The 27,315-nt window shown below is 39.4% G+C and overlaps 2 protein-coding genes across 5 annotated transcripts in view; one reads left to right on the top strand and one right to left on the bottom strand.

Annotated features, from left to right (window-relative positions):
* The window catches only part of itpk1a (inositol-tetrakisphosphate 1-kinase a), a 36,760-nt gene extending 21,957 nt beyond the window's left edge, over window positions 1–14,803 (top strand). For both annotated transcript variants that reach the window (XM_007258196.4, XM_015608112.3), the window contains exons 8-11: window positions 1,203–1,368; window positions 7,718–7,785; window positions 7,888–8,050; window positions 11,326–14,803. In XM_007258196.4, coding sequence (XP_007258258.3) covers window positions 1,203–1,368; window positions 7,718–7,785; window positions 7,888–8,050; window positions 11,326–11,600 — 672 coding nt within the window. In that variant the 3' untranslated portion in view covers window positions 11,601–14,803. The remainder of the gene's footprint in view (window positions 1–1,202; window positions 1,369–7,717; window positions 7,786–7,887; window positions 8,051–11,325) is intronic.
* On the bottom strand, window positions 13,463–27,152 carry chga (chromogranin A). Of its 3 annotated transcripts, none has more exons than XM_007258197.4 (8): window positions 26,869–27,152; window positions 26,524–26,573; window positions 23,907–24,000; window positions 22,585–22,653; window positions 21,746–21,829; window positions 19,868–20,158; window positions 16,231–16,595; window positions 13,463–14,241 (listed from the first exon to the last, which is right to left on the bottom strand). In XM_007258197.4, exons 1-8 carry the CDS (start codon window positions 26,915–26,917, stop codon window positions 14,158–14,160), a joined length of 1,086 nt encoding a protein of 361 aa, XP_007258259.3. In that variant the 5' UTR covers window positions 26,918–27,152; the 3' UTR covers window positions 13,463–14,157. The 3 variants fall into 3 exon arrangements, with proteins under 3 accessions (XP_007258259.3, XP_007258260.3, XP_007258261.3); XM_007258198.4 differs by having other exon boundaries at window positions 16,231–16,592; XM_007258199.4 differs by having other exon boundaries at window positions 19,868–20,155.
* Window positions 27,153–27,315: the final 163 nt, after the last annotated feature.

Raw genomic sequence — 27,315 nt, 5'->3', positions numbered from 1 at the left:
CGCAGCATTTCGATTCCGGTACATCAGCTCACAGACGCCTCGTGCTGAACGACATCACCATTTGGAGTGACGTGGGGAGAGCGCCATCTAACCATCCAGAGAGAGCAAGGCCAATTGTGCTCTCTCAGGGCTCTGGTAGCCAATAGCAAGCTGCATGAACAGGATTCGAACGGACGATCTCCTGATCATAGTGGCAGCGCATTAGCATAGCCCGCTGGACTACTCCCTACTAGCCCTTATAATTTAGCTTCTTATAAAGAGTCATGGTCATTTTGCAATTAAGGATGTACACACTCTTTTAAACAAATGCTTACACACTTTTCAGACACATAGTAATATATTGGTTCTCCAGATATCAGAGAAACAGGCTTCAAAATACAAAATACAAATACACAATAGTTTTTAGCAGCAATTTTACATTACTTCTCACTCCTGTATTATTATTGAGAACTTGCATAACAAATCTCTAAAATGCATTGAGTTTTGTACCTCATTTCTCATTTGGAGTCATTTTTGCAGTATTGCTGTAATGGTTTACTAGCTTAACAAAAATAGGCACAAAAGACCACATTTGTGAGCAGAGCATATATAGAGCAATGCAAATGCAACAGATGTGCAAAATTAATAAAAGAAACTTGCCCCCACTATAGACAGGCAGTATATTTAAGAATACACAGTTGTTTTAAACCAGAAGCACTTTCTTGACTTTGAAAGTTGCTGCTAATGATTGTCAGTGTGGCTATTATATCTACAATATTTTCCAGCATACAGTAAAAAATCTTGCCATAATGAATCAATGCATGTAGTCATTTACTAAAAGCCTGTGTTGACAATGTGGGATATCTAGGATTAATGTGTTACTCTAGTCTGATGGAATGAGTGTGTAGGTGTGTTTTTATGATTGTGGACACAGTAAGTTTATGAGGCTCATAAAGTAAAAACTGTATTCTTATTGGTCTCTGCTTCGAAGGTTTAGCTTAAAGAGCTATAGAGTGAAGTTATCTTGATGATGTAGAAACAGGCCTTACCACACCTTAGAAAGATAGTGCTAAATGTACGGTATGTGAGGGTAGGACATTCTTTTTCTTATGGGTAATGTTAGAAAATGCTTACCTCTATGTTCAGATCTTAATCTGTATCTGTAACCATTTGCATGGTTAATGTGTAAGCTAATAATGTGTAAATGCGTCTTTGCCTTTTAGATGGCCATCATCTTTAGTGAGGAAGACCTGAAGGACATCAGGCCTCCATGTGTAATCCAGAGCTTCATCAACCACAATGCTGTGCTTTACAAGGTCTTTGTAGTGGGTGAAGCCTACAGTGTGGTGGAACGTCCCTCCATCCGGAACTTTCCCTCCGGACCCACAGGTCAGTCAGCCTGCAGGCCACAGACATCCACTCTACATCGTTATAGACATGTGGGACACAGTAACTGAAGTTATAGACTTATGAGCCACAGTAACTAAGGTTATAGAGTTATGAGCCACACTAAATAAGGTTATAGATTTATGAGCCACAGTAACATAGGTTATACAGTTATGAACCACAGTAAGAGGGGGTACAGACTTATGGGCCACAGTAACTGAGGTTATAGAGTTATGAGCCACATTAAGGGAGGTTATAAAATTATGAGCCACAGTAACTGAGGTTATAGACTTGTGTGCCACATTAACAGAGGTTATAGACTTACAATCCAGAGTTACTGAGGTTGTAAAGTTATGTGCTGCAGTAACAGAGGTTGTAGATTTATGGGGCATTGTGACTGAGGGTATAGTGTTATGGGCCAGAGTAAGAGAGGCTTAAGAGTTATGAGCCACAGGAACAGAGAATATAGACTTGTGGGCCACAGTAACTGAGGTTATAGAGTTATGAGCCACAGTAAAGGAGGTTATGAAGTTATGAGCCACAGTGACTAAGGTTATAGACATGTGGGACACAGTAACAGAGGTTAAAGATTTATAAACCACAGTAACTGAGGTTATAGAGTTATGAGCCACAGTAAAGGAGGTTATGAAGTTATGAGCCACAGTGACTAAGGTTATAGACATGTGGGACACAGTAACAGAGGTTAAAGATTTATAAACCACAGTAACTGAGGATATAGAGTTATGAGCCACAGTAACTACAGTGAGAAATCTTCCAGTGACTTATTGCTTTTTTCTAGACAAGTCCTTTTAATGACTATGCCCACCTAGAGGGGCCATTTGTAGTTAGATCTACTACTAACCCAGTAATATTAATATTCTAAATACAAATACAAATAAATGACCTAAAGATTCACAGACACTGAGTTCACATATACTGGAATCATTTGGAAGGGAACAGCTCTTTGCAGCATAAGCTAAAAGAAATTGCATACATTTAAAAAAAGCCTGTGTTTAACATGTCATGACAAAGCTGGAAAAGGTCATTTGGTTTAGGTGTGTATGAATGTATATGTGTATACTGGGGTTTCCCCCTTTAGTAGCCTGCATTTCAAAGCCGAGAGCAGCACGGGTGGATTATTGGACACAAACCACCTCAATAAAAGCATTTTATTGGGTAGCCTGCATTAAAAAGGACCTAGTCTCCTTCAGCAAGTTTTAGCCAAAGGTTATAGTCCCACTGTGCATTTCCTTATAAAGATACTTTACCTAAAGTTGTTTATGACATACTGCTATGTTTAAAGAAACCAGGAATTATAGGCAAAGGGAAATTGGCACTAATGGCTCTGCTGTGTTACTCCACTTAATTTTAATACCATCTTACTATCAGTAAACCTGTTCATTTCTCTTCCACATGTTAACTCATGTTAGTGTTAATATTTAGACCCAGTTTCTTGGCTCTGGGTTATAATATGTGTACTTTAGTCAAGTGTGCCCCCCACTGGTCACTGGTGATCTTCCAACAGGATTTCATTTCAAGGTTCAAGATTAAAGTTTATTGTAGTGATGTGAACAGTAAACAGGCAGTTACACTGTACAATAAAATTCTTTCTTTACTTGTCCTCCACTAACTCACTACTGAGACACCTAAATACTACACAACATAAGTTAAATACTACAGACAACATTGAAACTACAGATTAAAGTAAAAAAAATAAATATATATATTGAGAGAGGTGCACATAAATATGTAGCAAAGAGCATGGCAGTAATATTCAATAGCATACATACCTGTCTGATTGATGGGGAAGTGGCAGTGTGGATAGAGAGATTGATCTCTATAGGGTTTTTAAGTACCCTAAGTAAGGTAACAAATTATTTGTACATCGTTTCTTGGCAATTTCTTTGACAATCAGCTCCTTGTCTTTTCTGTATTAAGATACAGATTTTTGTCTTGGCATCAGGCCATCAAATCTGCCACTTCCCTCCTGCGGTCTCAGCCCAGCCAGTCATCAGTCCAATGACTGTGGTGTCATCAGCATACTTGATGATGCTGGTGTTGTATGTACAGTAGGGGGCTCAGCTCTTAGCTTTGGGTGGTCCCTGTGCTTTCAGTTCTTGTACTATATGTACGATTGCCAGTTCTGACTGATTGAGGTGTGTCCTTTAAAGGTCTCATTCCACCGTTTTTCAATTCATTTTAAAATGTCTAGTTGTGGTCTCTAGTATAAATGAATGCCATGTGATCACTTAATTACTGGTCTCTGAAGAAAAACAGGTTTTAGCTGCTGCTTATTAATATTCATACATGCAAACAGATGGCATCTGATTGGCTAACACTCAATGACCCACAGTCAATTTTACAGCGCTAAAACTTAAAGGACAAAATGTTTTCAGAGATACAGCATTAAGTCAAGTCAAGTCAAGTCAAGTAGTTTTATTGTCAATGCTGCATATGTACAGGACATACATAGAATTGAAATTACGTTACTCTCCTTCCCAATTTTACAGCAAGTACAGATAATGGATAATAAAGAAAAATAAAGAAAAAGGGGAGACACTATGTGTACAATACAGCAGCAGGGACACAGACATACATGAGACAGAACAAGGTGCAGTAGTGGTGGGGGTGAAATAGATATATAAATAGAAATAAAAAGAGATAAATATATAATCTAAATCTAAATGAGTGGGAGACACTATATGTACAATACAACAAAAACACAATAGACATTTGTGAGACAGAAGATAATAGTGCAATATTAATGGTGATTAAGATCAAGTGACAATATAAATAGAACCCGTATAACAGTAGTGCAATGTTGTATCTAGCTTAAGGCTGGTAAAGTTCTTAAAGTTCCCAGTTCTTGGGGAATTAAAGTGTGTATGACAGTGCAGCGTAACAGTAGTGCAGGTATTGGGTGTGTAGTGCAGGTCCTTTTACAAAAGTTACAGTACTGTGTGTGTTCTAGTGCAGAGTTTCAGTACTGTGTTGGTGGGAGGATGTGGGGTCAGGATGATGAGAGTGTGTGTGCTGTGGGCAGGATTGGGATGGGGGGTAGAGCAGGAAGAGAGTTCAGCATCCTCACAGCCTGATGGATGGGGCTGTCTCGCAGTCTGCTGGTCCTAGACCCGAGACTCCGCAGTCTTCTCCCTGATGGCAGCAGGCTGAAGAAGCTGTGTAGTGGGTGGGAGGGATCTCCTGCCAGACGGAGGGCTTTCCGCGTGAGGCGGGAGCTGTACAGGTCCTGAAGGGAGGGGAGAGAGGTGCCAACGATCTTCTCAGCTGCTCTCACGATGCGCTGGAGGGTCCTGCGGCAGGATGCTGTGCAGGCCCCGTACCACACGGTGAAACAGCTGGTCAGGATGCTCTCGATGGCCCCTCTGTAGAAAGTGGTCATAATGGGGGTGGGGGCTCCAGCTCTTCTCAGCTTGCGGAGAAAGTAGAGACGCTGGTTTGCCTTCCTGGCCAGTGATGCTGAGTTGGTGCTCCAGGAGAGGTCCTCTGTGACGTGCACACCCAGGAACTTGGTGCTGCTCACCCTCTCCACAGCAGTTCCGTTGATGGACAGAGGAGTGTGCAGTGTGTGAGTTCTCCTGAAGTCCACAACAATCTCCTTAGTCTTCTCTGTGTTCAGAGAGAGATTGTTGTGTTTGCACCAGGAGGCCAGGCGGCTCACCTCGCTCCTGTAGTGTGACTCATCGTTGTTGCTGATGAGACCCACCACCGTCGTGTCATCCGCAAACTTGACGAAGAGGTTGGAGGTGTGTTCTGGTGTGCAGTCGTGGGTCAGCAGAGTGAACAGGAGTGGGCTCAGTACACATCCTTGGGGAGCCCCTGTGTTCAGTGTGGTGATGCTGGATGTGTTGCTGCCAACCCGCACTGCCTGTGGTCTACCAGTCAGGAAGTCCAACAGCCAGTTGCACAGGGAAGTGCTCAGCCCCAGACTGTCCAGTTTGTGTATGAGCTGTTGGGGGATGATTGTGTTGAATGCTGAACTGAAGTCAACAAACAGCATTCTGACGTAGGTGTCTTTCTTGTCCAGGTGTGTGAGGGCTGAGTGGAGAACAGTGGAGATGGCATCATCGGTCGAGCGATTTGACCGATATGCAAACTGGTAGGGGTCCAGGGAGGAGGGGAGTGAAGACTTGATATGGTGCATGACTAGTCGTTCGAAGCACTTCATGAGGATGGGGGTGAGTGCAACCGGACGATAGTCGTTGAGACAGGATGGCGATGCCTTCTTAGGGACAGGGATGATGGTGGTGGCTTTGAAGCATGTGGGAACCACCGCCTGACTCAGAGAGGTGTTGTAGATGTCCGTATAAACCTCTGCGAGTTCCCAGGCACAGTCCTTCAGCACACGACCAGGAATGTTGTCAGGTCCAGGAGATTTTCGAGCATTGATCCTGCTGAATGCTCTCCTCACACTGTCTTGGGAGAGCGTTAGCACCTGGTCACCAGGAGGAGGGATGGATTTCTGGGCGGGTGTGTTGTTGAATGGCTCGAACCTTGCGAAGAATCCATTCAGGTCGTTCAGCAGAGATGTGTCGCTGTTGCAGGTCTGTGGATGGGGTTTGTAGCCTGTGATAGACTGAATCCCTTGCCACAGGTTCCGTGTGTCTCTGCTGTCGCTGAAGCGTTGGGATATCTTCTTGGAGTACTGCCTCTTAGCTTTCCTGATGCCGCGGGACAGGTTGGCCCTGGCTGTCCTCAGGCCTGCCTGGTCTCCAGCTGTGAAGGCTGCATTTCTAGCCTTCAGGAGCTTGTGGACCTCTCCTGTCAGCCATGGCTTCTGATTAGCCCGAACAGTGATGGTCTTGAGGTCGGTTACATCATCAATGCACTTGGTGATGTAGGCAGAGACAGTTTCTGTGTACTCCTGAATGTCCGTGGAGTTGTTGTGGGTGGCAGCCTCTCTAAACATGTTCCAGTCTGTTGTGCTGAAACAGTCCTGAAGTGCCTCTGAGGAACCCTCTGGCCACACTCGTACCTGCTTCAGAACTGGTTTGGAGACTTTAACCAGTGGTCTGTAAGCTGGCATTAGCATAATGGTGAGGTGGTCAGACGCTCCGAGGTGGGGGAGGGGGGAGGCTCTGTAAGCCCCTCTTTTTGTAGTAAAGACCTGGTCCAAAGTGTTGTTTCCCCTGGTTGGAAAGTCTATGTGTTTAAAAAGTCCAGAAAACACACTCTTTGGGTCTGCATGGTTGAAATCTCCAGCCAGAATGAGAAAAGCATCTGGGTGTGCTGTCTGCTGCTCACTGATGTACTGGTACAGTAAAGATACTAGTAGATACTACTAGATATTAGTAGTAAAGATACAGCACTGAGTGCTTGTAAAAGTTAACTCTTAAACTTCACTTAACGTCAGGATTCCCCTTCCCCCTCCTAGTGGCATTGATAATGTTTCTTTCAGCTAAACTAACCCTACTAAACTCTTACCTCAGGTTGGTGATTAGGAGATTGGGCAGTTTCACAATGTGCAAATCCCCAGAGTCCACTCTATATCATAAAATCCAACGCGAACAGCGTCTGCTTTCACCGGTGTTCTGTCGAGTAGTGCTGCCTTGTCAAACCGTGCTTCCTTAGTGTATATTTAAGGTCTCTGTAAAACGTGGAAATACCGGAGATACGATTTAAACCTATAGTTACTTACACAAGTTAGCTAATGCTAACTAGCTCTGTAAACAGAGCGGTAAGCTCCTCCTTAGCTACCTCCTTCTACTGCAGCCCAGGTTCAGCGCTGTATGTGTGTGGTCCTGACTTCAGAGCCTTTCCTGATCGACTCATATTTCTGAGGATTTTTTTCACTAACTACTGCAGACAAGGGAGGCTGAGAAACAGTTGTATGTGCAGCATGCATATACAACTCAAAGAGTTGCAGAGGGATGGGGTCTGTCCAGGGGTGAGGAGCTTTTCAGAGATTTTGTGTGGGGTGACCATGTTGAATGCTGAGCTATAGCTGATGAACATCGTTCTGACATAAGTGTCTTTGCCCCCACGATGTGGAGGACTGTGTGAAGGGCAGTGTTGACTGTGTCATCAGTAAACCAATTTTGACAGTAGATAAATGATGATTTGTCAGGCATTGTGTGATAGTAGAATGACAGCGGCCCTACAGAGTCTATTAATTATGATATAATGATGTAATTTGCAAGAAATTGGTGACATACTGTATTGCAGAAGGATAATGACAATATATGATATATTATTTACATTACAGTAAAATTAGCCCTTACAGTAAAGTCTTAAATATCTTTTACAAATGTCTGAAATTGAGTTACAGACCAAAAAGCAACATTTGGCTCGAAAGCTACCCAGTCAATAACTTGATTTTTTTTTTCTCATTCAGATAGAAGAGCCATATCCTTTAACAGTCATCATGTGTCCAAGCCTGAGTCCTCATCACACTTGACTTCTGTAAGTGAAATACCCCTCATTAACAGTAATGTTAATGTAATGTAACTGTGTTTAGGTGCTCCCCATAAATGACCTCTTTTGCTTTGTGTTGTTGTTCATTAGAGGGAAAACTTGGAAGGCCAGTGCAGGACGCCTAGTAATGATGTCATTCAGAAAATTTCCAGGTGCTTAAGACAGACGCTCGGAGTGTCTCTGTTTGGGATCGATATCATCATCAACAACCAAACAGGCCAGCATGCTGTAATCGACATCAATGCATTTCCAGGTAAAATCTTAAAAAAAAAAAAAACACAATATAATTCTGTGATTAACCACGATTAATCACATGATTCCTCCTAAGACTAAGCTTTTGATCATGTAAATTTAAATGTAAATAAAATAATTAGTTAGTTTTGTATTATTGGTGCCAATTCCCTAAAAGCTTTATTAATCACAACAATATTCTGAGACTAAATCCTTTTTTTAAAATCCTGGTAATTAACTGTATTTTTGGGAAGGGAAAAGTAATAATGGTGTAATGGTGTAGTGTTATTTACCCCTGGCATTTACTATATTATAATATCTCAGTGTAGTTTTAATGCTTTTAAAGTAGAGTGTTGTAATGTGCTGACTTCAGTCGTAAAAGAGAAAATAAACGTTAGTGTAGCTCCATATTCCACATTCAACAGTTTAAAATGAGGAAAAACGTCATTAGCTGTGTGTTTGTGTGCATGACCATCCAAGTGTGAGAGAGACAGAGTGTGAGAGGGAAAGAAAGAGAAAGAGAGAAAAAGAGAGAGAGAGAGAGAGAGAGAGAGAGAGAGAGAGAGCATAAACTTTAGCATGTTTGTTAACTAACATGTTAACTTGTGTTAGTGTTAATATTTAGACCCAGTTTCTTGGCTCTGGGTTATAATATGTGTACTTTAGTCAAGTGTGCCCCCCACTGGTCACTGGTGATCTTCCAACAGGATTTCATTTCAAGGTTTAAGATTAAGGTTTATTGTAGTGATGTGAACAGTAAACAGGCAGTTACACTGTACAATACAATTTTTTCTTTACTAGTCCTCCACTAACTCACTACTGAGACACCTAAATACTACAAGACACAAGTTAAATACAGATTAAAGTAAAACAAATATATATATATATATATAGAGAGAGACGTAGACATAAATATCTTCTGATATTCTGATACCTTCTGAACTCAACAGTAAGTGTTGTTGTTTTATATCACTAAATAAATCTGCTAATTCCTCACTAGCCTTTGTCAATTTAGTTACACGATTAATTTACGATAAATTAACTTCTTAAAGTTTCCAACATTAACTCATTAATGTTGACAGTGCTAGATTAAAATATTGGTTCATACCTGTCAAGTCTCCCGTTTTTGCCGGGAAACTACCGTATTTTACTCCTCTTTCGCGCCGCCCTCCCGTATTAGTATTTTCCTGTAAATTTCCCGTATTATATTAAATAAAAAATATGTAGGCCACAGGCGACCGCTGTGTGTCTCTTAACCAATCGTGGTGCCGGTTCAAGGAGAAAGTCCCGCCTTTCAGGAGAAACATGCAATCAGCTTGCTGGTTTTGCGGAGCGCAGAGGAGGGTTTAGTGTGGGGAAGCCCCGCCCCTCCCCTTGCTGTGAGTTCGGGCAGCTATATATCTGGATGTACAGCGATTTTTCTAAAAGAAAGGTATCGAAGCTAATCATGTAAACTGTGATGAGATTGTTTCTGATAGCTGGTTAAAAAGACTCGTCTCTGAATCAAAACATAAATTAAACCCACTGTGTGTTTAATAAAATACAACTTTAGAATTAGCTAGATAGATGGTCAGGGTTTGAGAAAAATCTATATATATAATACCCTGCCCTGATGTGCCTGATCAGCCAAAAACCACTTTCGTTGCTAGTTTTAGGGTTGGTTAGAATGTGTTCAAATCTCAAGTATTGTGGTGTAATTTATTATTTAGAAGGGGTAGAAGAGATGGTTGAGCTGGAGAGAAAATGTGGAGAAGGCTGAAATGAACTGATCAGAAGTGGATTGATCGCTAGAAAGAAGTATTAATGAAAGATTATTAATTGTGTAGCCCTTTAGGACTAATATTTACGTATGGAATATATCTGGTCCATGTCCTTTTTGTAAATTTGTGCACCCTTCAATTCAATTTCAATTTTAAATCTATCTGTTTTTGTTGACAAGAAGCTTATGAGGCTTTGCCTACATCTTGTGTCCGCAAACTTTTGATGGGCTGTGACTAAAATGTGTCCTGTGATTGCCCTCTAGTGGACAGTCCCTTATAGTCACTTTGAGCCGTCCAATTACACTTGCACTTGTTCTTCTAGGCCACAAGGTGTCAGTGTAGAGTCAGGTGTGTGTGACCTGATTGTATAGAAGTGATTTACACTGTATTCACTCTTTAGAAACACGTTTAATATGTGTAATATTGGTGAAAACATCCACTATTTTCTATGTGACACCATTCACTCTTTAATTCATTTTTACACAGGACAATACCCAGTGTTATATCAACAGTTATTGTTAAATTAACACTGCGGGTGGGAAAATACTACACTCACACATTGAATTTAACACTAATGGTGTTGATTTACTGTCTACTTTGTTAGATTCAAATTGAACTCATACCTACACACACACTGCTGTGTTTGTCACTGCTGTGTATTAGACACTCAAAAGCTTTCAGACTATCTTCTTCCTTGTTGCTATGGTGATGATATGTATGCAGTAAGGGATGACAGTGTCTCAGTGGTATATCCAGCAGGTCCCACGATAGCAGAGAAGACAAGCAACACAGATCTGATCTCTCTCACCTTCATCCTCTGTGTTGTTTCATTAAAATACAATTCTGAGAGATTACATCATGATGCTGTGCAGAACACAGTTTAATTTTACACACAAAAATCAAATTACCTCAGTGCTGATTGGCTAAAAAGGTGCTTTGTACTGCACTTTCTTCAAAAAGCTGCCCAGGGTAAAATGTATGAAATACAGTAATAAAGGAATCATACAAAATAATATCATCATAATATTTGAATTGAAATTGAAATTCATATTGTAATAATGGCCAAATTCTGCTGTGAAAGCAGTCTATTTTATATTTCTTTTGCTATTCATTATGAAGCTTTAAAGGTGTTTTTTGTATAATTGTTTAAAGTTCATATGAAAATATTAAATATTTTGCATTTCAATACGGTGGTAGATTTTTTTGTAACATTTATACTTTATTGTTATTTATTATTTTTCAGTTTTTAGAAACTGCCAATACTATTGTTATACTATACCTAATCTGGACAGTCACTCCAACAAAAACAGTAAAAACTCGTTTTTTTAATGCATTGTAGATCCATGAAAAAAACAACAACTGTTAAATCACATTTCATAAGCAATGTGTGATTTTTTCTTTCTTTAAAGGAAACAACACTTTTGTCCATGTGTAAATATTTTTTTATTTGTGTGAGTATGTGTGTTTTGTGTAGATTACATATTTTTATTGCACAGGCGGTTTTGTCAGTGTTTTACAGTATGTTCTTGTTATCTAGGTTATGAGGGTGTTCCGGAGTTCTTTGATGACCTGCTAGCTCACCTCACTAACATCCTACAAGACCACTTACCTGGAGGACCCCTGAGAGTGAACGGCGTGGCTCAGAGCTTGCCTGTGGCCTGTGAGGTTTCCTGTGGGAGCTGCTGGGTGATAGACAGCGAGGGAATGAAGAAAGACTCCCATCAGGGCCTGAGCTGCTGCAACTCTGACCTAGCCCCAAAATACCAGCACCACTGCAGGTCCACGCTCGCAGCCGAGGCACCTTCACAGTGACCCCACGCTCCGCTCCAGAGAATTAGCCTTTTTAATTATTCTTAACAAATCAATTACACCCTTCTCCAAGCTGTGGGGCCGAGAATATTTCTCTGTGCCAGTTTTATGATCCGTAGTGCGCAGACAATGACCAAAGATGTACTGATTTTGTAGATTTTTTTTTCTTGGGGTTAAAAAGGAGCAATCAGTATCTTAAATATGAATGTGATTTAGTTTTCATGCATCTTGCACAAGTGCCTTAGGGAAATTGTTTCTACACTGCTGATTATGGGAGATGTAAGAGAAGTTGAAATGAACTGGTAAGTAATACGAACCTAATGATCACGTGAATACTGAGGCTATTCACTCCTACAACTCCCAGCAGTCATACACAGTCATGTGAAGTTATACACATCATGACTCAGAATGTGGAGGCAATACAGTGTTTTGAATGTACTATATAGAACACTTGCTCAATACAGAATTCTTATTGAAAGGTTATATGACCCTTAATCAAATCACCCTTTATTGGTTTTCTATTTAAGTTGTTAGATGAGCATCCTTTTCAGAAAACACAATCGTGCACATTTTGATGTTTATTTGCTTAATTTAATATATTTGGAAATATATTTTATGTTAAGTTTAGCAGAGAAAACAGAAACAGAGTAACAGAAATACTGTTATACTTAAGTGTGTTTCCTGTGTCGGACATATTAACTTATTTTCACTCTGAAAATCAACAAAGCGTGTAATTTGAACTGGGGTGTCCAGACGTTTGCATATGGCAGTACCTCATATAAGGACTTAAGATTTACATGCTGTGAAATGAGCAACAGTTGGGTGCATGATATGAAATAAAGCTCACAGGATTACTGTAAAATTGTACTTCTGAGGCTCAGCCTAATGTCAATGTGCCACATTTATAGAACACAGATCATTAACTTGCTCCATAATTTTCTTGTTCAGAGTAAAATAAGAGAAAGTCATTGACTCAAAGTCAACCCAATTCTGTGGAAATTAAACCATGTGCATTCTGTAGTAAGGGTTGTTGACATTTACACCATTTGACTGACAGTATGAGTTCACTTGCCGACACATTTCATCATGCTGGATCTTTCAGATCACTGTGTGTGGGCATGTCTGTGACGTTTCTATGTGCAGATAAAAAACAAAAGAATAGTCCTGAAGTTTGCAGTCTTATTTTTAAAGATTTGAATCAACCCTATTTTAATCTAATTCTGTAAATCTAGATAATGCAGATTCAAGCTCATGTTTATCTGCATGTTTAAAATCACATTTAATTTTAAATCTGGTGAATTTTTTGAGTTGAGGCTGCTGTGGACACGTATAACTCATCATTTTTCACATGCATGCGGCAGCTTTCTTTATTGAAGTAAAGAGGATGCATCAATGTAAAATGGCAAGTGGACACATACTGTTACACTCTAAACCAGAGCAACATTACATTTCACCACAATTAACTTCCTTTTTGCTATTTTTTTATATTTTCATATTACATGATGGTAAATTAGTTTAAATTTCACTTAAGTATTTCTTTAGGAATTACCCATACACTGTAGGCTACTATGTCTGAAGCATTGTGTCAGGAAGGAATAACTCACTGCCCACATTTATCTTTTTGGGCCTTTTAATGTGTAAATATGTCAATAGTACATTTCCTGTGACGTTTTTACACCCGGTTTGATTTGGTACGTTGGACTGGTCAGTGCCCTTTCAACTCCCCTGTTGCTTTGCTTGTACATACTGTACACACTGTATGTATTTGTGTATAGGGTTTTTGGCACATTTTAAAGGACAGAAGAAAGACATGCACTATCAGCATTTTATGTCCCTTGTAAATGATGAAACAGGGATCCAGAAAATAAATACTAAAATTTAATGACCTCAGTGTTATGGCTGTATTTTACAAAGTTGGGCTGTGGCTTGAATCCTGTCATTCATTCTGAGGTTATCCTCTGATTTGCATAGATTTATACAAGTAACCCGGCACATACAGCACAGAACTGATCGCTTGCACAATTCCACTTTACAGATAAATCTTATCTCATATTTATTGATTTTCTTAACTAAAAACCCACATTTCATCACAATCATTTCACCATATCAGATAAAAACATTATTGCGTGAGGATCAATCAGGCGCAGTGCCTTTTAAAAGAGCAGTAACTTTCTGTATGTACATTCAGTCCCCAATCTCTTAATGTTAGCAGGGATTCTATAGCGTTTGCTTTGTGTTAGTTTTGCGTGGTGCCCATGTTTCTTCAGGAAGCAAGCACATTATTGGTGTAAAGCTGAAGCAGGGGGCAGTACTGGCTACAAAGCCCATGGGAGCTGGCTGACGTCCTTTATTTTTTCTTTTTCACACCAGTGGTGGCACTGTGCAGCACTGTGTTGCTATAGAGCTGAAGGGAAAAAGGGTGAAAGCCAAGGTGTAAAGGGGTTTGCACAGCTGTGGCTGAGCTAGAAGGAGAAAGCATCATCTGGACAGAGCATGCCGCCCTCCTGAAAGACAGGGGGAGGGAGGACAATGGAGAGAGGAGTGAGTGGTCAGCTTCAGATCAGCCGTGGCGCAGCTCGTGCAGTTTCTGAGCCACATTTTCCAGCTCAGACTCGATGGCGGCCAAACTCTCGATCTCACCATCCTGCAGAAGAGAAGAGGAGAGGAGAGGGATGAGTGAGAGGGAGATAAGAGCTCCTCTTGAATGCTGTTTTGCTCTACACCACAAATTATTTCTGAAGCATACTTTTTCAGCCTCTGTTTTTGTGTGTGCCTTTTAAGACTGACACATATGTAAATTAACTAGGTTTTGATTAGCTGTCCTATATTGTGCCTCATTCATAAACCGGTTTGAGCTGAAATGTATCGAACAAATAATTCAGTTAAGACTGAAATTCTCAGGGATGTTGTGAAAAATAAAATGTAGTCACTTTACCCTGTCAGATATCTGAATACTTTGGAAAAATACATCCAATAACCTTTTTTTTTAAGAGGCAGGAACTGTACAACATTTAATCTAAACTTCCCCATACCTTCTGCACCAACAACTTTGCAATAGTAACACTAACACTCCTAATCTGCTGTGCGCTGAACGGACTGTTTGTATGTAAATGTGTTAATGTCTGTGACATCACAAGAATATCGAAATAATTTTTGACAATGTTTACATAGTACATCTTTAATTTAATAAAATTATTCAAATTAAACCATTTCTAAAGCGTTTCTTTCTTGAAATATATATATAAGTTCTGTTCTGCCTGCAAACTCTCAGTATGGAAATCAAACTTCTCAACTTGATTTCCATACTGTATGGACTGTTTTCCAGTTCAGTTTTTCATGATATGTGCCCCTATATATTAAATAGATACGATTATGTTTTTTTTTTTTTCTTTTTTTTTTTGTCAAATCAGACCCAACCCAATTCCATATATTATTTTGGAACAGATAAATCTGAATGAGTGGGTTAAATATCATCATGTAAGATGGATTGAATCTGGACAACAATACTTGACAGTAATTGCAAAGCTGTGAACATGATCTCTTTATTTTGCTATTGCTCCTGTAATGAACAGTTAAGAGCTGTGGTGTGGTGCATTACTCACTATACTGCACTACATATACTGTGAAGGTGAGAACATTTTCTGATCCAGTCTACAAGTGCAGTCCATGGTGAGCCATTTGGGACCTAAGTTTGTTTATGACCCAGAGGGTTTACTGATGTGACACAGCTTTTAATGTGCATGTTTGGGTCATTCCAGGGCACAGATCACTTTCCAACACAATGTAAAAGATTTTCTGCTATTAAACCTGTTTATCCCTCTACCAGAAAGGTCCTTATTGGCACTGGCTGCAACACAAGCTCAAAGCACAACTGATCCACCCCCATGATTAACAGTGTGAGAGGAGTTGTTTTTATTTTTGTAATTTCTATAAAATAGTTCTTTAATAGCTTTATTTTTATCAAGATTAACTGAGGTCTCTTCCTGATATCAGGCATTCCTTACTTACGTTTAAACTGAGGAAACCCTAATTTAGCTAATTCAGATCTGAATAATGAAAATCTTCTGGGATATTCAAACACGTTTTTAATTGTGCAAAACAGAAATATCACCCTTAAATTGTTTCCTTTTCTTCCTACCTAACTATTATAGTAGGCCATACCAGTGAGATCAGTTAAAAGCTTCATTGAGCGAAATGTGAACATTTATTTTCACTGAATACATACAGAGGACAATGATCTTTATTAAGAAAATAGGTAAAATAGAAGTCATATCATGCCATTATTTTTGCTATGTAAAAAAAAATGACAAAATTGTACTTATATTTTACTATTTTTTATGTTTGGCATTTGTTTTTTAATGTCATGTACATTTATTTTTCAGTGTGTAATTTGTCTGTAAAGGCTAGGGACAAAATATAGTAAATATAGTTTTGTTAGAATGACACATATATATATATATATATATAAATGTGTGTGTGTTTCTTCATACTACAGTGCAGTATGACACTGCACAGGCCAAGGCTGCTGAATAAACACAACTAATTAGGAACATGTGATGAGTGCTGACATCAGCGCCTGTTCAGCGGTGCCTGCGTTAACAACCCTCCCAGGAGAAAGAGTAGGAAGAGTTACCTCCGTCTTCTTGCTGGCACTCCCTTCCTCCTCCCTCCTGTCCTCTGAGTCTCTTCTCGCCATCATCTGGAGCTCCTGCTCCTCAGGGCTTTTCCTCACTTCCCCTTCCCCCTGCCCCAGCACCTCCTTCGAGTGGTGTTCCGCCTCCTGCTGGACGTAAGCGCCTTTCTCTGCCCTCCTTTGAGCCAGCTGTCTTGTGTGGCTCCAGTGCTTCACTCCAGCCTTGGCTTTCTCCTTCTTCTCCTCCAGCTCCCCTGGACCTTCTCTCCGTTTCTCCACTGTGTCCTGCTCCTCCTGGCTCTCCTCCTCTTCCTCCACAGATTTCTTCACATCAGAATGATCTCCTGCCCCTGCTGCTTCATCTGCTGAGTGGACAAAGGCATTGATTCATATCTCATTTTTAATCTTGAGTCGTCCATCTTCCTCCCTCTCTCTCTCTCTCTCTCTCTCTCTCTCCTCTCTCTCTCTCCCTTTCTTTCTTTCTTTCTTTCTCTCTTTCTTTCTTTCTTTCTCTTTTTACCCACACCTCCATCAAAAAAGACCCGATACAACATCAGCAAAGACAGCACTCCATTTAATGAGATGTTCCTGCCAGCTGGCTGATAGCGCTTGACTCTCCATTTAAAGCATGCTGACCCACTCTAAAGCTGACTTACACAAGAGCAGCTCATACAATAACCCACTTCAGTGGACACACCAGTGTAAAAGCACCCTGTCCAATCAAATCTTTTCCCTTCAGTTTGTTCCTGGATTTTATTCTATTCTGCTACTTGAATAAGGAAATGAAAATTGTTATTGTTTTTTTCTGAAATTCTTCCTTTTTTGTATTTTTTCTTCATAAATCTAAATCAATCACAGTTCACTGTATTTTTTTCTAAAATGAATTAATCTTGTTTGATGAGCTCATCACTGTTTTAATTTCAGAGAGCATGGAACAAAGAGAGTATATAATAGAGGGTATTTTAAGGGATAAAATTATCATGTAATGTTAATGATACAACATTTTTTTCATTTTGTTCAAGAAATTGTCAGAACTAGTTATATAATAAGTAAAACGATGAGCTAGTTTTATCTTCAGCACTAACTTTTTGCACACCTCTGTAAATAAAGTCACATGATCACACATTTACACACTGTCCTCTCAGGATGTGCAGTATGTGTCATTAGGAAGTTCATGATTTAAAGTGACGGAGTGCTGTAAGGAATTTTACACAAGCTTTTAAAGGGTCTGTTACACAAACATCATCATGGGCTCTTTTGGGTTTAAAACCAACCCAACTTCTGAAATGAAATGTCCCATACATCTCAACAAGATAACACCTAACAACTTATAGAGGTATGGCCATTCTCAAGCCATCCTCTGAGGTAACACTTCATGCACAAATTACAAACTGTTATGCCATAAATCTTACATAACTATGTCAGTGTATATTCTATGGACATCATTTATACTGATTGACTGAGCTCTGTATGCTTTCCAAATGCATCACAGATCTGTCCTCTCTCTCTCTCTTTCTCTTTCTTTCTCTCTGTCTCTCTCGCTCCTGCTCCCTCTCCCTCTCAGACATGCACACTCTCACAGACCTTTGGAGGATGGGGATTATGTCGCTATTGATTTTGCATTCATCTAACGGTGGAGGGGATAAATCATTAGAGCACACAGAATGTTATTTATGTAGTCCCCAGGGTTGAAAAGGGTAAAGACACTTGGACTGCTGTCAGTTCTCTCCAAACTATGAGCTTAATCAGGGCTTCTCCCTCAGGATCGCTCAAGACTCCTGTCAATGACATCAATGTTAATGTACTTTTACACTCTATACACTGAGGAGCCTGTTTAATAGACACCTTTATATACCGGCCATATCTAGTACATCTCACTGATCAAACATTACATCATGACCAAGTCCTTTTTTATACATCCATTTCCATTTCCATTTTTTTTTATTCTTCTGATCATATAGGATCATTTATAGTTCTTAAATGAAAGAAATATATATATAGACTGTAGTTCTTCTGTTTCTTTGCATAATTTATTAACCTCCTTTCACCATTTCAGTTCTTTAGTGGTCAGGACCCTCAGGACCACCACAGAGCAGCTATTATTTAGGTGTTGGCTCCTTCTCAGCACTGCAGTGACACTGATATGTATACACTCACCAGCCACTTTTATTAGGTACACCTTGCTAGTATCGGGTTGGACCTCCTTTTGCCTTCAGAACTGCTCAATCATTTGTGGAATAGATTTAACAAAGTACTGAAAACATTCCTCAGAGAGTCTGGTCCATATTGACATGATAGCATCACCCAGTTGCTGCAGATTTGTCGGCTGCATGTCCATGATGCGAATCTCCCGTTACACCACATCCCAAAGATGCTCTGTTGATACAAGACCATGCTTTCATGTTGTTGATGCCAAATTGTAGCAGAAATCGAGACTCATCACACCAGGTAACATTTTTCCAATCTTCTATTGTACAATTTTGTTGAGCCTGTGCGAATTGTAACATCAGTTTCCTGTTCTTAGCTACAGGAGCGGCACCCTGTGTGATCTTCTGCTGCTGTAGCCCATCCACCTCAAGGTTTGACATGGGTTTGTGAGTTTAGAGATGCTCTTCTGCAGACCTCGGTTGTAGCGAGTGGTTATTTGAGTTACTGTTGCTGTTCTATCAGCTGGAACCAGTCTGGCCGTTCTCCTCTGACCTCTGACAAGGCATTTATGCCCACAGAACTGCAGCTCATTGGATATTTTCTCTTTTTCAGATCATTCTCTGTAAACTCTGTAGAGATGGTTGTGAGTGAAAATCCCAGTAAGTCAGCAGTTTCTGAAATATTCAGACCAGCCCGTCTGACACCAACAACCACGCCACATTTAAAGTCACCTTTCTTTCCTATTCTGATGCTCAGTTTGAACTGCAGCAGACCATCTTGCCATGTCTACATGCCTTAATGCATTGATTTGCTGCCATGTGATTGGCTGATTCGACATTTGCATTAATGAGCAGTTGGAGAGGTGTACCTGATAAAGTGGCTGGTGAGTGTATATGAGTGGATCAGACACAGCAGTGCTGCTGGAATTTTTAAACACCTCAGTGGCACTGCTGGACTGAGAATAGTACACAAACAGTGCCATGTGAGCACTGATGACTTACCAACACTGTGCAGCAATATATGAGCTTCTGTCTCTGATTTTACATCTACAAGGTTGAGTACAATGAGTGGACACAGTGTTTAAAAACTCCAGCAGCACTGCTGTGTCTGATCCACTTGTGCTACCCAAACAATACCTGCTCCGTGATGGTCTTGTGGTGTCCTGAACATTAAAGAACATAGTGAAAGAAGGATAATAAAGTACACAGTACAAACAGAAGAGCTGAAGTCTGTAATTATAGAACTACGCCGTTCTCATATATGCTCAGTGGAGCTGAAAAAATGGATAAACAATGTAAAGCTTGATCTGTATATAGGTGAACTTTGTAGTTTTACAGTAACTGACTGAACCCTGCTGTTACAACACAGTGCCTGCACTGATGAGATACACTTTGTGTGTGTTGGCGTGTTTGTATTACCAATGCTGAGGTCAGTCAGGTTATTTCTGGTTGACACTAAACACTGTGTACTGTCTCCTGAATCAAATTACCTTCCTCTTCCTCCTCCTCCTCCTCCTCAGATTTGGAACGCTTCTCCTCTTCGTCCTCATTATCCCCTTTCTTCTTCATCACGCCTCGTTTGTGCTCTTGTTCCTCCTTCATGATGTCCTCTTCCTCCTCTTCCCCATTCCTCTTCTCCTGGCTGGAGATTTCATTGCGCTCATGCATCTTCTGCTCTTCCTCTTTACTCTCTTGTTCACTGTCCTCCTCTTCACCTCTCTTCTTCTTCTCTTCTTTCTCTTCTCCTGGCCTCTCCATGGCAACCAGCATTGACCAATCTGCTGTAAGGAGGCAAAGTTAAGGAAATGGTCAACACTCAGCTTTATGACAGCTTTATTTTATCAACTGTTTATATAATTATGTACTGATCAATAACAAGCATAACATTGTAACCATCTCCTTTTTTCTTCACCCATTATTAATTTCTGTCAACTCCATATAGCTGATCATATAGGGAACTTTGTAGTTCTATAATTACAGGACTGTAGTCCTTCTATTCTATCCTACTTCCACATTGTTTTTAATGTTAAGGACCCAATAAGACCACCACAGAGCAGGTAATATTTGGGTAGTGGGTCATACTTAGCACTGGAGTGACCCTGACATAGTGGTTGAATGGACAGTATGTGTTGTTCTGGTACGAGTGGATCGGGCACAGCAGTGCTGCAGAAGTTTTTAAACACTGATTTTATTCACTGTCCTTCACTCTAATAGAAACTTCTACCTACAGCTGCCCCACCTTATAGATCTAAAGTCTGAAATGGTCATCTGGGGTTCTAACTATTGAAGAACAGAGTGAAAGGAGGATAATAAATCATGCAGAGAAACAGAAAAACCAAGAATCATTACATTTTGTAGGTAATATATAGTGTTTTTCTTTTTTAATCTCATTAATCTAACAGTTCTGCCTTTGGTAAACTAAATAATGCATCCACAAAAATCGATAGATAGATTTGTTTTTATTTAGTTAGATATTTAGTAAAAATTGTTTTTTTTTCAGCTGAAGCCTAAGATTTATGCAAAATGTTGCACCATGTTCAGCCTTGAAAAACAGAGAAGTCTGCTGGAAGAGACGCGACAGCATGAGGACAGTGTGAAAGTCTTTGTGTCTAGACTTGGACAGACTGCAGTCTGTGCAGTGCTGAGAAAAACATCACTTGAATACGGTTACCACAGTTACAGGTTAAACCAGCTTTTGGGCTCTTTTGAAGCATCTCTTTTACAATATGTGCTTCATGACTAAACATTACAAATAGTCCTGTTGAGTCAAATTAATGTGGAAAATTTTTGCAGGGCAGCGGGCCTTGAGGACTAAGGCTGCAAAACACTGATTCTAGAGAAACCAGTGAAACTCAAAATTAAAAATGGACACAGGACAAAACAGGTCCCAGGGACCAGTGACATCATAATGGCTGCAGGACAAATTCTTTGTCATCAGTAAATCAGACTTAAACTCCTAATATAGAGTTCCTAATATAGCCAAGATGCTGACTAAAGAATGATGCTTGATTTCAGAGGCCCACAGTTGCTCTTTTATCTGATTAAGATCAGTGGAACACAATCAGTCTGCTTCTGCAATAACGGCACAAAATTTACTGTGGAGAAAACCTTTACTGAAATAACTAAATAAGAGATATTTATGTACACAAAAAGTCTTTCTGAGAGGGCTTTTTATAGAAAACCACAGGATTTATAATTCATGACTGAATTTATTTCTGCCTACTTTACTGTGATGCCTGTAATTTACTGAATTCAAAGGTGTATAATTAAATAATAACATAATATGTTATTATATGTCTGTTTACTGTAAGATCTAATCCAATCCAATTCTATGAGAAAAGACCCCAGTAGAAGTGTAGATTCCTCACCTGCAGTCTTTTCTGTCCCCTCAGGGTGGTTGCTTACATGATCAACAGCATCCTTCATTCGCTTCTCCGGCCTCTGATTGTCTCCTGAAAGACAGAGGAAGGAGGGGTTAAATAAATTATTTAACAAGAGAAATATTACATTACCTAATCAGTTTACCTCACTTTTACTACTAACACTTAAATAACATTAATTATCACAAAGCAGACCTTTAAGACCATGATACTGAAATAAACCAAGAGACTAAATACTCCTGAAGCCACAAAAAAAATGTTGAGAATTATAAAAATTATACCAAATGTTATAAGAAATGTAAGAATCCAACATCTCATGCTGATGATGTCTTGTAGAAATTATCCAATACTTTGATTGTTTAGTATTTATTGGGATATTTCAGCACTGCATGATGGTTGATTCTGCTTTTATTATAAAACAAAATGTGGCAGTACTACAATATATGCTGAGATGCCAAAAGTCCTGGAAAAGCAATATGTAAATGGTTCTGTGTCTCATGATATTTGTCACATCAGTGCATGTATAGTAAACCAGTAAACAAAAATATAAAAAACAAAATGAATAGATTATGCAGTTTTGGAACATGGTTTATATCAAAGCATGTGAGAATATGACTAAAGATAAAGCATATATATTTTGTCTGGACAAAATCTCCAAGTAATTAACTTAAATAAGTGAAATTAATAATTGAAATTTGAACCATTACTTTTCCTTTTTTTATATCTTTTAAAAAAATATTGTATAAAAGGAAAATGTGTAAACCTTAGCTAAAATTTCCAGATTGTGAAAAATAATTTAAAAACGAATATAAATGATTGACTATCACCTTCCATAGCGATGTCCTGCAGCTCCTGGAGGAAGTTGCGGTGGCGCAGGATGGTAACAAGCCTGTCGTCTGCAAAAACACACGCACACAGATTTTATAGCGGACGAGTCAGTGTTTCTATTGTTCGTGTTCTGTTCTCCAACGTGTTCACACTCTCTCCACCATTCTGCCCTTTGCAGCTTTCAGCACTTCGCTTTGATTTCCTAAAGGTAATTGCCCTGAAATTTACTGCCTGCCCTGGGGCTGTACAATTAATCATTTGAGCCCTGAAAGAAAGAGAGACAGAGAGAGAGAGAGGTGGAGAGAGAGAGAGATAGGGAGAGAGAGAGATGGAGAGAAAGAGAGACTACAGAAGAGATAGAAAGAGAGAATTTGTCAAATTACAGCAGAGTAAAGCTTTTTTCTTTTTTGCTGACCTACAAAATGTGCCACATTCTGGAGAACCTCTGTCTCTCTTTCTCTTCCTCCCTTCTCTCTCTCTCTCTCTCTCTCTCTCTCTCTAACTCTGTTTTTCCATCATTACTTCCCTCATTCTCTCAGTCCTACCCCTGTCCTTCTTGGCTGTCCGTGGTGTTTTATTTCTCCACAGTAAGCTGTGTCTCCGTAACAATAGACATTCTCCTAATGCAGTGATTGATTTTCTAACTCAGTGTCAAGGTAAGACAGGCCCAGTTCCGTAGCTGAATCGAGCACGGCTGGTCGTACCTTCTCAGCATAATGCTCGCGTGACTGCTCGTGCACTACAGCCATTCATTTCTTTAAGCCATTAACTTTACACTCTGAGGAGTGTGCAGCCATGAGGGAAATATAAGCAATCATCGATAACATTAGGAAGGTCACAGGAACCACATGAATAATAGTGTAGAAGTGTAAACAGTGTAGATACAGAAAACACATACCATTATCTTTAAAATGCTGCACTATTAATATATGAATATGATGTATGCCATAATGTCACCTTGCTACACCCTCAGCTGATCAGATCATTTGATTTTACCCCTTCAGGATAACGGACTATGTCAAGACTCAAGAGTGTGATTTAAGTTAATTTATTATACCAAACTCAAACGTCAAGTCAAGTCAAGTTGTGAATTAGGCAATTTTGACTGCTTGACGGCTATTTGCAGACATTTTATTAATTTCACAACCAGCACATTTCAACTGATTTAACTCAGTAAAGCCCTGATTAATCAGGTATTGGATGAAAACTACTAATTATTAATAATAACGACTACTACTACTCATAGTTCTCAATAAAAGTAATACTAGTAATAGTAATTACTATGCTTTGACAAAAAGAGGTGTATTTCTCAGTTGCTCACCAGCTCTGAGTGTTTGCAGACACTGCTGGGACACTGGGACAGTGTGTGGTTTGGACAGAACATCTGCAAGTACCTCCACTATGCACTTCATCACCTATTAAAAGAGAGAAAGGACAATTTAGAAAATGTCCTATAACTACTTAAGGTTTTACATATAGTATATACATATTTTTCTTTCTACAGTAGATTCTACATAGACTTTACATAACCTCCTTAGTAATAACCCAAAAAAAACCAAAAAAAAAAACCAAAATAAAAACAAAACACACACACTACCAGTTTACAGAGGCCTCAGTAAACAAACAACCAACCTTTGCAACCAAACTTATTCCAATAGTTTAAAACATGGTTCTTTTAGTATTTGAATTACAGGAATAGAAGTGCTATAAATAAGAGTGTGTATGACATTTATTTGATTAAATAACTGTCAAATAGTGACAAAGTATTTTAGGTAAATTTAGGTAACGTTTGCATTATTTTTCATTAAAGGCTGCATATTCCTTTATGATACCATCGCTGGACACTTTTTATTTCAGAAACAAAATTTGGTGGCTTTTTAAGATGGGAGACCATGTTCCAGGCACAGCCTAAAAGGTAAGACCCTTGATTTATTACTTTGCTGGGGTATTCAGATATATAATTTTCCCTTTCCTTTCTGAATAAAAGTGTCCTGTGATTTTTGACTCGTCCTGTTCATGCAGTTTTGTGCAAACATTCCAGAGTCTTTCAATAGGCAGCATTGCACTTGTCTTCCACTTCACTGTCCCTCCTCTGTCTCATGCAGTTCTTTTTCTTCTCCTCCTCTATGATTGTCTTCATGTTCTCCCAATGACAAACACATCTTTCTCATTACAGCGAGCTCCACGCTCTAGCTAATGCCACAGCCACACTGCTGAAATGGCACAATCGATTTACTGAGCACAAGCCAGCCTGTCCAGCCTTGCAATTTAATATACGAGCTAAAGTGCAGAGTAAAACGCTTTGATTTCTGGGGGATTATAGGGGAGGGACTAATGTCATAGAGGTCTTTTGTTTCGCTGAAGGTACTTTTATATTATTATTATAGGCCGCACACTTCTGCATGTGCCTGAAATAAATTCATGAAGACTCATTTCAGATCAATTAAATCATAAGCCTAGAAGGTGAGTATACACATTACATAAACTCAACAAATTCAGACTGTAAAAAGTGAATATAAACCATACCTATACACAATTACATCTCTTTAAGCCAGTTGGAATAAGCTCTACAGTTTATTTTATGTCACATTTAATGTAGTCACTATTCTTCTGAAATTGAGTCTGGAAGTTATTCTAAAAATCTATTCAGAAAATCTCTTCGCTCTGTTCTACATCTCAGACTCTTTTCAGTAACACTTTCAAAGAGATTAAAACTGCTCTTGAGACCAGCTGTCACTTTACTCGAGCCATGTCGTTGAGTCATGGTCCAAAGCAGTGTGTGAGCCCACACAGATCCAGAATAAGACTCACAGAATATTAGTCTTACACCAGAATCTGTCCACATCAAATCTCCTCCACATACTGACAGCAGGCTGCTTTTAAATACACTTTGTATGACATTTAAAAATGTCTCCGATTTTTGTTCAGTAAAATACTCATTCTGGTGTCTAAAGACAGCATATTAACTGATTGCATGAACGGATTTAATACAGGTGTAGTAGCAAGGTACCTACACAAAATATACAGTAGATGTTAATCTGTGTAATTTTACTCTAAATGTACTCTTGTCTAGTTGTGTTCTGAAAATGACCTTTAAAATTTGGGTTATGCTATGGAATAACAATTTTTCAATTTAAAAAATCTTTAAATAGGTAAAAAAAAAAACTTTACACTGACACTACACTATCACTTTTACAAAACTAGTTCTGTATGGATCATATATATAATTCAGTATTTGGCATCTCATAAATAGCCATTTTTATAACTTTTATTTGTGTATTTAAACTCATGTAAGTAATAAAACTCATGATGTGTACACTCATGCCAGTGATAGGTACACTTTAGACCTATCAGATTATAGACTATGTGACATCACCATAAAATATCTATCTATCTATCTATCTATCTATCTATCTATCTATCTATCTATCTATCTATCTATCTATCTATCTATCTATCTACTTTATTCTGTACCTGCACTTTACTCACAGCTATTCTGTCACCTATTGGACAATTTACTCACACCCACACACACTTTAACTATCTGCACATCTATACAGCATCGTATATTTATATATCCAGTCTTACTCAATGTATCTCCATGCAATACCATTTGTCTGTATGTCTATAGTGTAAGTTATTGTGTGTATTGTTATTGTGTGTATTGTGTATATTGTTGTAAATACTGTTCTCTGCACAATTGTGGGAACCTGCCCCCAGGTTTTTCACCTGTACTGACAATACAAATCTTGAATCTTGAATCTAGTAAACCTAACTATCAGTGTTCTGAATTGTTTTTTTTGTTTACAGTTGGTTAATATTTTAAACATGTACAGATCATATATAATCTAAAGCTCTTATATATATTTAAAAACATTGGGAGTCATTAGCGTGTTATAGTGCATTTAGTAGTGCATTGTAATGGTGATTGATCTTACCTGAACATCCTCATTCTCCATGTGGCCAGTGGACAGTGGTACTGAGAGAACTGTAGAAGAAGGGTAGGAGATGTGATTGTATTAAGAGAATAGGTGTGATAATAATATGAGTACATGCTGTAGTGATGTGTGAGTAAGGAGCTCAGTGTGCTGAAGAGCAGCAGCAGCAGCAGCAGAAACAGTGTGTAACAGTAAAGAGGAGAGGAGCTGAATCTGGAGCTGGGAGCTGGCTGCTGTCCTTGGTGCTGACTCAGAAAAGGACACTGAGCCCCTCACACGGGTTTCTGTGCTAAATCCTGCTCCTCTATCCGCAGAGTAACTTCTCTCAGCTCAGCCTGTACTCACCGCACTTCACCAGAACAGCAGCGAGGAGCACACAGCCCCGCGCGGTCATCTCTGCGCCGGCAGGAGGAGGAGGAGGAGGAGAGGAAGCTCCGGGAGTCTCTGTTAGTCTCTGGTTGATGAGAGTGAAGTTCTGAATCCAGGCTGTTTTATGGGAGCATTATCCTGAGCTCGAGCTGCTGGCGGGTGAAGGCAGGGTTCAGTACTGAAGCACCAGCTCTCTCTCTCTGTCTCTCTCTCTCTCTCTCTCTCTGTCTCTCTCTCTCTCACACACACACACACACACACACAGCGCTGCCTGTGCACTCTCTCACTGATACTGCACCGCCTCTATATATATATATACAGGCAGCTGCCCAGCGGAAGTGACACCACAGTCACGACTAAACACTCTTTTTCTCCTTTACTCACACCTATTTACATACAGCTCTGGAAAAAAATAAGAGACCA

The sequence above is a fragment of the Astyanax mexicanus genome, chromosome 1 (assembly GCF_023375975.1).
Source record: "Astyanax mexicanus isolate ESR-SI-001 chromosome 1, AstMex3_surface, whole genome shotgun sequence".
In the NCBI taxonomy this organism is placed as follows: domain Eukaryota; kingdom Metazoa; phylum Chordata; class Actinopteri; order Characiformes; family Acestrorhamphidae; genus Astyanax; species Astyanax mexicanus.
The sequence above is the reverse complement of the archived record's forward strand: the minus strand, read 5'-3'. Positions and strand labels throughout refer to the sequence as shown.